General features: G+C 40.6%; 1 protein-coding gene across 1 annotated transcript in view; it reads right to left on the bottom strand.

Moving 5' to 3' along the window:
* LOC124775798 (juvenile hormone acid O-methyltransferase-like) overlaps positions 1-12,469 on the bottom strand; it is a 178,158-nt gene extending 165,689 nt beyond the window's left edge. Inside the window, exon 1 of the mRNA XM_047250629.1 lies at positions 12,368-12,469. Coding sequence (XP_047106585.1) covers positions 12,368-12,469 — 102 coding nt within the window. The remainder of the gene's footprint in view (positions 1-12,367) is intronic.
* Between the last annotated feature and the right edge of the window lie 461 nt (positions 12,470-12,930).

Here is a 12,930-nt window from a genome sequence, read left to right as displayed (position 1 = left end):
TGTAAACGACCAATCAGAACGTTTCTTCCAGATCGTTTCCAAGGCAAATCTTGCCTTATCCAATCACTAATTTGACAGTAATTAATGTCAGCAAAACTTCAAATTCTTGTATTTCGTTTAATCAAAATAAACGCAGTGCGAAATATTCTTCGAATTGACAAATAAACTTATTCCGCCTCTAACTTCCATTCTGACAACTTTTATCCAAAAGCAAGCACACACCAACATAGATCACCTGAATTGTGGTTGCAAAACAACTTTCTCACGGTTCGTTTGTACAAGGTCTTATGTAAAATGAAATATTAAATTTTAACGTGTGTCCGACACACAATCTCTCAATCATTCTCACGCACACACGGCAAAATATAATCAAATAATGCACAGCGACTAAAGTTATAAGAAGAAAATTCTGATCAATTGACTTTAATGCACTGGTAACTTTGGAATGGCTTCAAATGATAATGAAAGCCAATCTGTTATTGTTCCTAACTTGGTTTTATAAAACAAGCGTAGATTTTAGGAGTTTTAGGTAATTATCTTTATCTCCAAAACTATAATAAATAAAAATCTGAAATTTTGACAGTATCATTCCATTATTAACAAAGAGTGTGTACCAAATATGAATAAAATCGGATAATAACTAATATGGATTATTTAGATTCGTAGAGGGTACGTATCTTCATATCGACTGAAGAAAAAATTGCCATCCTACAGCCACCGTACTAGACGGCAGCATGCCTTACTGCAACGAATGTCATCTCGTAATAACTTGCTACGTTCCAACCTATCTCGACTTTTTTAACTGCTGCTCTTCGTCATACTTCTCTCTCTCTCTCTCTCTCTCTACCATTATAATTTATAATTTATATGAAACCTGTGGCTTCATTTCATGGTAGATAGCACTATATCATCATCGTAGAGACGTGTCACTGAATTGTTTATTATTCTTCCTGTAATCAGAATAAGTGTCATTGCAGATGATCAGCATACAGTACATAATAACGAGTTACATACTTCAAAAGACTCTGATTAACATGACCATACAACTTCATGTTTCCCTTCTGATCGTACTCAGATGTTTGTTAGAAAGGCCTGCTTCTTTTCATGTAAATAATTACCACGCAGGAAAAAGTATCGAGTCAATACTTTCATAATATAAAATGCTATCGAGAACATAACCACACAGTTTCGAAGTAGTAAAGTTTCATCACCAATGAAGGATATTCATATTACACTTCATATTCGCTTATTGTTCTCGGCACAACGTATATCTGTTGGAGCTTCTTTTGGGCACGTCTAATGGCCAACAACCATCTCACAATACATTAATCATGAACAGAACCTTACTTATCTACTTACAATCACAGACAAAAAGGTTAAAGTCCTAGAAGTAAGCAAAATGAAACTTCTCACGTTGGGGGATTGTGACGTTTTATGTCGTTTATCGTAAAGTCATGTTAAATGGATAAAGAAATGGACAGTTCAAATGTACTGTTAATCCCCCGTCGATAGAATATTTCACAATTTGTGACACAGATACCCGCACTGATTTCCTTGGGAAGTGTCTCATACATCGTATTCTCTCCAGAAGTAAGTTGGTCCTCAACGGTAATAACTGATCTAAAGAGAGACCGGGGGTGCTCAGATCCAAAAAATTACTATTTTTTTGCTATCAAAAATTTATCGGAACATTCCTCTTCAATGCAAACTTTGAATTATTGTTCTACTCGCCCTAGAAGTGGATTTATTACCATTTTCTCCCGCGCCTGCAGAGGAAATAGGCGGTGCCGCTAAATGCGCCTAACACCCTCTCGTGTCTTCTTGGCGAACTACTTGGCACTTTCTCGTCCTGAAGTTGAATATTTCCTTATGTTACCCATACAGCGAGTGTGCAAGTGTTGGCTACATTGTTTTCTGCGACAAATGAAGAGCTAAGAGCGCCGAGCATCATCTCTTTGTTATTGTTTCGAATTACTTGCGCCTGTTGTTAATAATATTATACTTCTTATGTAAAGCGTTCTGCTGGTTACGATACCACGTTTTAGTAATCGTGTATATAAGAAGAGGAAGAACGTAGGGAAAAGGAAATTAACACTAATACCAAGTTATACAGCACTGATTTCCTTGGGAAGTGTTGGCTCTGAGCACTATGGGACTTAACATCTCAGGTCATCAGTCCCCTGGAACTTAGAACTACTTAAACCTAACTAAAATCACACACATCCATGCCCGAGGTAGCATTCGAAAATGCGACCGTAGCAGTGGTGCGGTTCCGGACTGAAGCGCCTAGGACCCCTCGGCCGCCGCGTCCGGCCTTGGGAAGTGTCTCATACATCGTATTCTCTCCAGAAGTAAGTTGGTCCTCAACAGTTGTAAATGATCTTAAGGGGAACCGAAACAGTGCATTCTTCTGCTAAACAACACATGGCTGGCCATAGCCCTGAGGCATCCTCTGGCAAGAAGTTGACCGGTGGAAGTGACAGATTTTATGAATATATGAGTGAAAGTGATAATATTAACGAAATACTGAATACTGGATTTTTATCTTCTGAGCTGAAGAAAGCGTTTCGTGCAAAATTTGTTCAAGTGTAGGAGTGAGACTAGAGATAACAAAGCACTTTGGTTTAGCTCGTGAGATGAAGATAATCTGTACATGTTGCAAGTATAAAGTGACTTTCTACAATTCACATGCCAGTATCTTTGGTGAAAATGGTGCGATCTAGAGTGTTTGTTGTGAATGTTCGATTTGTGTACAGTCTTCGATCCATTGGAAAAGCGTGTGCTGCTGGTAAACTGTTTTGTGGTATTATGAACTAGCCAACTCCTCGAAGCAAATCTGGGTTCTACTGTGAACTGGTAGGGGAACTGAAAAAGGTTTCAAGACTATAGGGGAACTGGAACCATATGGAAATGAATTTGTAGCTGAGAAGTTGGAATGCATTGGGCATGTGCAAAAGTGTATGGGTGCACGGCTTTGAAGGCTCAAACAAACTTTGGGTTCAAGTAAGCTCAGTGATGGAAAGTCAATAGGAGGGAGAGGTTGGCTTACTGATGAGGTGACTGAACGTCTACAGAGATACTATGGGTATGCAATAAGGCAAAATACTAGTAATGGTAGTGACATGCGAGAAGCGTTGTGCCCATTGTTCCTTCATATTGCCTCTTCTAATGAATGTCCCCAACATAGCCTGTGCCCAAAACATTCCTGGTGCAAATACAATGCCAAAAAGGACCACGATCACAACCATCGTTTGTTAGCATCTGTGATAAACGCAAAAAAAAAAACAATTTTTCATGATTTAGCACAGCTATAATTGCCACACAAATGTCTACACGGGAAAACGCAGAATCCTAATGAGGGCATTAGCAATTTAATTTGGTCAGTGATTCCTAAAAGGGTGTTTGTAAACACAAAAAACAATGCACTTTGCCATTTAAGATGAAATAGCAACCTACAACCAAGGGAACAGTGTGAAGTGTAAAGTATTGAACGCATTAGGATTTCCAGCTGGGGTGAACACCTTACGAGCACTAAGAGATATTGACAGAGAGAGGATAAGAGGAGCAGAAAGAAGAGAAAGGTATATGAAACATGATGAAACAATAGCCCACAATAGAAGACCAAAAAGGAAGTATTTGGAGGAAGAAGGACAATGATAATCCATCGTCTAGTGCAGGAATGTACTGAGAAACTTTGACAGCGATTTCCCATAAATTATAGTCTTTCGATGTAAGGAACGTTTTCTAAAAATCACTGCTAATGGTCAAACATACTTTGTAACACAGCCATTTGGCAATATGTTCAGTAGTTTCATTAAATTTGATTAAATAAAGCAACTTTTTGTAAAAAAGTTGGGTCATTAATTAAAAAAAAATATTGAACGGAAACTAGACAATATACTCCCATATTACCCCATCATAACTGCAATACTAAACCACTCTATATGTGGAAAAAATTTCAAATTTTTCTGTTTGGTAGATTATACATAACTGTTCCTCAAACTTAGTGATTTTAACATGGGCAGCATAGGCACCTCCGGCTCCACTTACGTAAACTGGAGATGGTCACTGGGATGTCGTGGCTGTCCTATCTGGTTCCTCTCATCACGGATTGGGGATAGAGCGATTTATTTAGCTAAGTGAGTGCCTGAAAATCATGTAGGAAATTAATGTGGCTTGACGAACATCGTCCAGTTGGAAAATGCGCTGCTTATCATTAACATTGCCACAGTTGCAAGAATAACAAATAACGAAATTTTAATTATATGGGTGTACACAATGTAGCAGAAAGAAAACGTGACTAAATTGATATGTACTCGACGGTATACTTGATGCAAAATCTAGTATGCAGAGCTGCCGCATCTGGTAGCAACAATGGCTCCAGTCTGGCTGAGCATGGAGTCCAGCTGAGTTTTGGCGACAGATAGGGATGCTACGTCACTCCATTCGATAGTTCATATTCTGCAGCCTTCACATTGGCCGGAGACACGTTGAATATGTTGCTGTTTATCACCTTATACGTAAACCTCTAGCAACCACTGTTGAAGTTTTATGTTTTGTCACAGAAACCGTGTGGAGTTAAGATTCCAGAGAAAAGTATGCAGGTCTTCTTTGATTTCATGCCCTGCCACCCATAGTAGTGGCTTTCAAACATTTTTGTACACGGATTCCGTGACCTGAACATAAATATCTCGGCTCCTTTCGCACATGACATCCATTTCGAAGTGTGATGTAAAGTAAACGTAAGTTTCAGGGAAAAAACAAAAAAAGTATTTATTAATTGTTGACATAACACATTTTAGTGTTATAACATCTTAGTCTAGTTTCTCCAACATCATTTCCTCAAAACTCTCGGCACGAGATTGCAAGAAGAGACTCGTATTTCTTTCTCGACACTAAACTGCGATTTATATTTCGTGTTCATAACTGCTGGGCCTGAAAGCGCTACCTCACACAGTTAGGATATTGCAAAAGGTTTCAAAAGTCGTATGGCTTTTTTACCTACTTGTAAATACCTGTGCTTCACTTACCTCCAAAACTCAAGCAATGATGAGAGAATGAACTTCGATTTAGAAGTGGAGTGTGAAGAAATACTTGTAAACTACTCTTGTTTTGCAGTGGTAATTGTTGGTGGCAGTACTATCCTGAAAGGATCTTTGATACAGTTCTGTTGATCAGTTTCGTCTGTAAAGTACTTCAGAAAGTAATCACTGAGTTCAGTTTTATAATCCACAAATACGGACTTCAATTCTCCACCTAACTGAAAGACATTATCTCCTAAGACCGCGTGAAGAGCAGGGAATACTACACCGGTATTGCGGCGTGATTTGGAAGGCTGCAGGTGACTATGTGTTTATGCCCAGTAAGCCTTCCGCTTGTCTACCTGGTCGCTGCGTCTCCTAAACTGCAATTATGTCAGTGGCTGTTGTTAGCCTGCATCAAAGGTATCATTTTTATCAGACTCTAAATGAACTTGAATACTGAAATAATTTAATGAATTGGCCCTGGTATTATTATGGTCAATTATTGATGGGTGATTAATAAATCAACACTGGATTTATCTTTTATAAAAAAAAAAATTATGACAAAAGTTTATTGATCGTAAAATAGGACAAAAAATACAAGTTAAGGGAGATGACAAATAAGTCATGAACTGTTGGCAGCACTAATGGACGGAACTAATACCAAACACTCCATTGGTTGGGGATTGGTTGGCAAAGACTAAGGTTTGTTTGATTAATTTGTTTACTCTGGCTCAAAACATGGACAACGCAATCTGAAATTATCTAACACTGAATAGACATTGATAGATTTGTTCTACTCAGAAGCTATAGTACGTTGCTGCAGCTGAGACCAAAAGGCGAGACTGTGGTTCTGTTTTCCCAAACAAGCCAGAGCAGCAATACTATATCCCTTTCTCTATGAGTAGTGCTGTCTCAGGTGACGGTCGTGATGCAAGTATCTGCAGAGTAGCGATATGCAACGCCTGTAATTCGTTATTGCGGGCACGAAATGCGCAAAGTCACGGCTGGCAATCTGTTAAGTGGATCGCAATTACTTTCTAATGGAGACCTGAAATCTCGACAGATTCCAGCATGTTACATTTCCATTTGCTGGTTGTACCATGAAGAAATGTATGATGAAATAAAAGAAATTATTCAGATTGTGAAGGGAGACGAAAATTTAATAGTCATGGGTGACTGGAATTCGAGTGTAGGAAAAGGGAGAGAAGGAAACATAGTAGGTGAATATGGATTGGGGGACAGAAATGAAAGAGGAAGCCGCCTGGTAGAATTTTGCACAGAGCACAACATAATCATAACTAACACTTGGTTTAAGAATCATGAAAGAAGGTTGTATACATGGAAGAACCCTGGAGATACTAAAAGGAATCAGATAGATTATATAATGGTAAGACAGAGATTTAGGAACCAGGTTTTAAATTGTAAGACATTTCCAGGGGCAGATGTGGACTCTGACCACAATCTATTGGTTATGACCTGTAGATTAAAACTGAAGAAACTGCAAAAAGGTGGGAATTTAAGGAGATGGGACCTGGATAAACTAAAAGAACCAGAGGTTGTACAGAGATTCAGGGAGAGCATAAGAGAGCAATTGACAGGAATGGGGGAAATAAATACAGTAGAAGAAGAATGGGTAGCTTTGAGGGATGAAGTAGTAAAGGCAGCAGAGGATCAAGTAGGTAAAAAGACGAGGGCTAGTAGAAATCCTTGGGTAACAGAAGAAATATTGAATTTAATCGATGAAAGGAGAAAATATAAAAATGCAGTAAGTGAAACAGGCAAAAAGGAATACAAACGTCTCAAAAATGAGATCGACAGGAAGTGCAAAATGGCTAAGCAGGGATGGCTAGAGGACAAATGTAAGGATGTAGAGGCCTATCTCACTAGGGGTAAGAGAGATACCGCCTACAGGAAAATTAAAGAGACCTTTGGAGATAAGAGAACGACTTGTATGAATATCAAGAGCTCAGATGGAAACCCAGTTCTAAGCAAAGAAGGGAAAGCAGAAAGGTGGAAGGAGTATATAGAGGGTCTATACAAGGGCGATGTACTTGAGGACAATATTATGGAAATGGAAGAGGATGTAGATGAAGATGAAATGGGAAATACGATACTGCGTGAAGAGTTTGACAGAGCACTGAAAGACCCGAGTCGAAACAAGGCCCCCGGAGTAGACAATATTCCAGTGGTACTACTGACGGCCGTGGGAGAGCCAGTCCTGACAAAACTCTACCATCTGGTGAGCAAGATGTATGAAACAGGCGAAATACCCTCAGACTTCAAGAAGAATATAATAATTCCAATCCCAAAGAAAGCAGGTGTTGACAGATGTGAAAATTACCGAACTATCAGCTTAATAAGTCACAGCTGCAAAATACTAACACGAATTCTTTACAGACGAATGGAAAAACTAGTAGAAGCCAACCTCGGGGAAGATCAGTTTGGATTCCGTAGAAACACTGGAACACGTGAGGCAATACTGACCTTACGACTTATCTTAGAAGAAAGATTAAGGAAAGGCAAACCTACGTTTCTAGCATTTGTAGACTTAGAGAAAGCTTTTGACAATGTTGACTGGAATACTCTCTTTCAAATTCTAAAGGTGGCAGGGGTAAAATACAGGGAGCGAAAGGCTATTTACAATTTGTACAGAAACCAGATGGCAGTTATAAGAGTCGAGGGACATGAAAGGGAAGCAGTGGTTGGGAAGGGAGTAAGACAGGGTTGTAGCCTCTCCCCGATGTTGTTCAATCTGTATATTGAGCAAGCAGTAAAGGAAACAAAAGAAAAATTCGGAGTAGGTATTAAAAGTCATGGAGAAGAAATAAAAACTTTGAGGTTCGCCGATGACATTGTAATTCTGTCAGAGACAGCAAAGGACTTGGAAGAGCAGTTGAATGGAATGGACAGTGTCTTGAAAGGAGGATATAAGATGAACATCACAAAAGCAAAACAAGGATAATGGAATGTAGTCTAATTAAGTCAGGTGATGCTGAGGGAATTAGATTAGGAAATGAGGCACTTAAAGTAGTAAAGGAGTTTTGCTATTTGGGGAGCAAAATAACTGATGATGGTCGAAGTAGAGAGGATATAAAAGGTAGGCTGGCAATGGCAAGGAAAGCGTTTCTGAAGAAGAGAAATTTGTTAACATCCAGTATTGATTTAAGTGTCAGGAAGTCATTTCTGAAAGTATTCGTATGGAGTGTAGCCATGTATGGAAGTGAAACATGGACGATAAATAGTTTGGACAAGAAGAGAATAGAAGCTTTCGAAATGTGGTGCTACAGAAGAATGCTGAAGATTACATGGGTAGATCACATAACTAATGAGGAAGTATTGAATAGGATTGGGGAGAAGAGAAGTTTGTGGCACAACTTGACCAGAAGAAGGGTAGGACATGTTCTGAGGCATCAAGGGATCACCAATTTAGTATTGGAGGGCAGCGTGGAGGGTAAAAATCGTAGGGGGAGACCAAGAGATGAATACACTAAGCAGATTCAGAAGGATGTAGGTTGCAGTAGGTACTGGGAGATGAAAAAGCTTGCACAGGATAGAGTAGCATGGAGAGCTGCATCAAACCAGTCTCAGGACTGAAGACCACAACAACAACAACGATGGACCAGTTTGACGAATGGCAGTGTGCACAAGGAGATCAAACGACAAGGTGGCAGACTTGATGCAGAAGAAATTGCCCTCAGCACAGTGATCTGTCTGAGATGACTGAGACCTAAACTGTCGGTACAGCTAAGTTCTCACCACAGTCTCATCACTCAGGATCAATGCCAGCATGAAGTCACGCTCAGGACGACTGTGCCAAGTGAAGCCCACACATAACAAGACTCAAGACTAGGATCTTCTCCAGATCAGAGTCTGAATCAAAAGACCGAGTTTCTCCATTCCTCACTTTCCACCAAACCTCGGTGAACTCTCCAAAAGCAGTCATGCAACTGCCCCCACAAGGGTTTCATGCCAATCACGAAACTCCATGAGCTCCATGTCTCCCCTCTAACTCATCTGCACTACCCATTGCCCAATTCTAAGAGGAGGAGACATAATCTCCCAACTTTTTTTTCTTTTTGCCCATGTTTTGGCTTTCCATTTCGGTCTAAAGTGAACAACACAACTATCACAGATAATGATGAGGATGGTCTCCGTGTTTCGGCGTGTCTGACCAGGGACCTCGGCTAAACTAAGAGAAGCGCTTTTGCATCCCAACATAGACCATTTCAGAACCACAATAAATGTAATCCTCCATTCGAAAAGATTTTTGAAGACCCATAGCTTCCCAAAAACTCGGCAGACACCACCTGATGTCTCTCTCCATAGCGCCCAGTCCATGGTGAACAGTCATCGCTGTTCACAAAGGGCATTTAGATAATGTCTAAAAGCCTTGGCTGGGTGACCCATATCTCTTTTGCGTCTAGGCGTCTGCCGTGGCTAGAGGCGAGGCAGTTTTTTCATCTCTTCGGCCAAAGCACTTCCTCCACATCATTGCGAGAATTTCTTGGGACAAGCATTCTGTCCTAAGTAAGTCCTTCGAGACGTTTCTTTCACTAATAGCTGAAAATATCTTCCAAGCTCCATACGTTCACTGATAGATTTACTGTTAAATGACCAAACTGCCTGCTTGTTATCAACTCCACAAAATACTGTTCGAAGAAGAACCAACATAAAGACCCTGCCTGCATTAACAATATACCTGATCCCATCAGTGCCTGCTGATGTTGATAACTTCCTGTCGTCTCACAAAAATGATGTATTGGGAGTAAAATCAACATTAAAGAACAGCCTTAAATATGGAAAATAGTGAGAGAGTGACTCGTCCTCTCTCATCGTAATATATATCTATATTACCTAAATTTTTCTTCCACAACAGTAGTTTCTTTCGCAAATGTGAAAGTTTGACTGGTAGTTTCAGAATGTTAGTCTCATTAGCCTGAAATCAATCAATTAAATGAGTTTTCCAAAGACGTCGAAAAGGTACGGCAGCTTTAAAGCAAAGCTGCTGTCTACGAGCTTCTCGGAACTCAAATGATTACCTTTAACTAGGTAAGAGTAAAGTTAATTCTTGAGTTCAAACATCTTTTTGAAGACATTCCACGAGAAAGCCAGCGAGCGTTAACGTAATAAATTAGAGAACTACGCTCGATACCCATATCGCTGCCCATGTGTCGAAAACATCTCGATTTAAGTGACTTACTTTTAATGAAGTTAAGCACTTCGGCCACTGAAGAACCTAATGGAGTTCTGGGCTCTCATTTTAATGATGGTAATTCTCGGTAAATAAAACAGAATGTCCAAATAGCATGAGGAGATTCTTTTCGAGCCAGAGCTTGCAATCCAACGTAACAGAGAGCCATACTACGACCTCTATCTAGACACACGCCTGCACAATTTTCCCAGTTACTGTAGATTTCTTTCGTAAAAGTGTGTATTATTTTCGAGAAGTTTGTTACTTTTCTTCCAAGAATTATCTCCCAACAGAATATATCGTCATGACATTTGTTACCGTGTGTATTTACTGTACATAAGGAGCTAGATTTGCGATATTGTGATTGTCTGTAGTTTCATGCAACTGAATAGTGAATATACCATAACCGTTGAGTTTTTAAAGTAACTGATCATTAATGTCGTCGGATATATGGACTGTCCGACGACTAATAGTGTTTCGTGACAAAGGCGCACTTGTCAGTCGCTTGGCAATTGACTCACCTATCATAACATATGCATCAAAAAACGTTTTGCATCACCTCGGTTCCCAGAACTGCTGAAGATTGACGTTGACTATGGATACTGCATCACAGACACAGTCCCTTTGACTGTTCAGAGATGTCTCTAAACCTGCTCAAAGACGTAAACAACCATGAATGAGCAGCTCCTACTAGACGGAAGGGGTCCGACAGCCGATCAGTTCCAGTCATTTCGCCAGGAAGGAGGTACACGGCTCCTGTTGTCTGTAGTTCAACCACGCCTAGACAGTCAATACTGCGGTTCAATCGCGTCCGGATTGTTACTTTGTGTCAGGAAGGGCTCTCAACAAGGGAAGTGTCCAGGCGCCTAGGCGTGATCCAAAGCGATGTTGTTCGGACATGGAAGAGATACAGAGACAGAAACTGTCGATGACATGCCTCACTCAGTCCGCCCAAGGGCTACTACTGCAGTGGATGACCGCTAATTTTCTTGCATAAACCTTGTATGCAGCTCAGTTAAGCTGATACCTCTATTTTTCTCGCAATTACTGCGGTCTCTTTTTTTAAACAGTTATACCAACTCTGCTTGTGACCATGCTTTTGGAATAGAGTTATTCCAAAAGCATGGTCACGTACAAAGATGATTTCACTATTTAAAAAAGGAGACGTCAACAGTTGCGAGAACTCAATTGACATCACATACAAAGTTTATACAAGAGTAGTCAACAAGCAGTTGAAGTGTTTTACATATCGTATAATAGCAGACAGGACAACATATATCGTCCTTAAAGCTTTATTTACGTTACTGTGAGAGGTGTATAACACAAAGATCAGTACACTAGAAACAGAGTATTTATTTAACCCTCAGCATCATCCCCACCTTTGTCGATCTCCAGTGAGATGATCAACTGCTTTGGCTGAGTAATATTTCTTCCATCCGGCGTTCGAAGAATTAAGGTGGTGGTGGTAATTTCTTATGGAACCAAACTGCTGAGGTCATCGGTCCATAGGCATACACAGTACTGAACCTAACTTAAACTAATTTACGCCAAGGACAACACACACACACACCCCAGAGGGAGGACTCGACCCTCCGATGGGGGGTGTCGTGCAAATCGTGTCAAGGCGCCTAAGATCGCGCAGCTACTCCACGCGACGAAGAATTAACGTCCGCACCATTCCATCTCTCCCTGCTCTTATTTCTATAATGCTGGTTCTCTTGCACATATGTCTGGGCAGCTTACCCTCTTGTAAGAACACAATTCTACCACCTTGCTTTTAATCGGTTTCTCATTAGGACGCTGTACTTCATGAAAATTTCTGAATTCTATCAAATATTCTTTCTTCTATCTTCTCATAAAATAATTTCGGAATTTGTCTCGTATCTTTGCATCTCTTCAAGTATCCTTCTGTATACTCGATTCAGGATCTGTGGGTATTGTTCTCCATTTAAGAAATGGCTTGATGTTGCATCTGATTCACCAGGTGCAATACATCATGAGTTGACGGCGGCTTCTGTTTCTACTAACAAAGTCCTAAGTGTTTCTTCGCCTACTAGTGGTTTTGGAGGAAACTTCCGTAGGCAACGTAGTTCCTACCGTACGTCCACACCAGCCCCCCCCCCCCCCCCCCCCCACATACGCACTCACACACCAAGCCGCCGGTGGCATCTTGGTGAGCGAAGTGCTGGCTGATCCTTGCATCTTCAAAGAAGTAAGCGATGTCTTTCAGTTCTTTGTTTGCTCGTTGAAACATCTTTGCGTTATCCAAATAAACAGGGTGTTACAAAAAGGTACGGCCAAACGTTCAGGAAAAATTCCTCACACACAAAGAAAGAAAATATGCTATGTGGACATGCGTCCGGAGACGCTTACTTTCCATGTTGGAGCTCTTTTTATTACCTCTCTTCAAATCACATTAATCATGGAATGGAAACACACAGCAACAGAACGTACCAGCGTGACTTCAAACATTTTGTTGCAGGAAATGTTCAAAATATCCTCCGTTAGCGAGGATACATGCATCCACCTTCCGTCGCATGGAATCCCTGATGCGCTGATGCAGCCCTGGAGAATAGCGTATTGTATCACAGCCGTCCACAATACGAGCACGAAGATTCTCTACATTTGGTACCGGAGTTGCGTAGACGAGAGCTTTCAAATGCCCCCATAAATGAAAGTCAAGAGGGTTGAGGTCAGGAGAGCGTGGAGGCCATG

Source organism: Schistocerca piceifrons, chromosome 2 (genome assembly GCF_021461385.2).
Source record: "Schistocerca piceifrons isolate TAMUIC-IGC-003096 chromosome 2, iqSchPice1.1, whole genome shotgun sequence".
Classification (NCBI taxonomy): Eukaryota; Metazoa; Arthropoda; class Insecta; order Orthoptera; family Acrididae; genus Schistocerca; species Schistocerca piceifrons.
The sequence above is the reverse complement of the archived record's forward strand: the minus strand, read 5'-3'. Positions and strand labels throughout refer to the sequence as shown.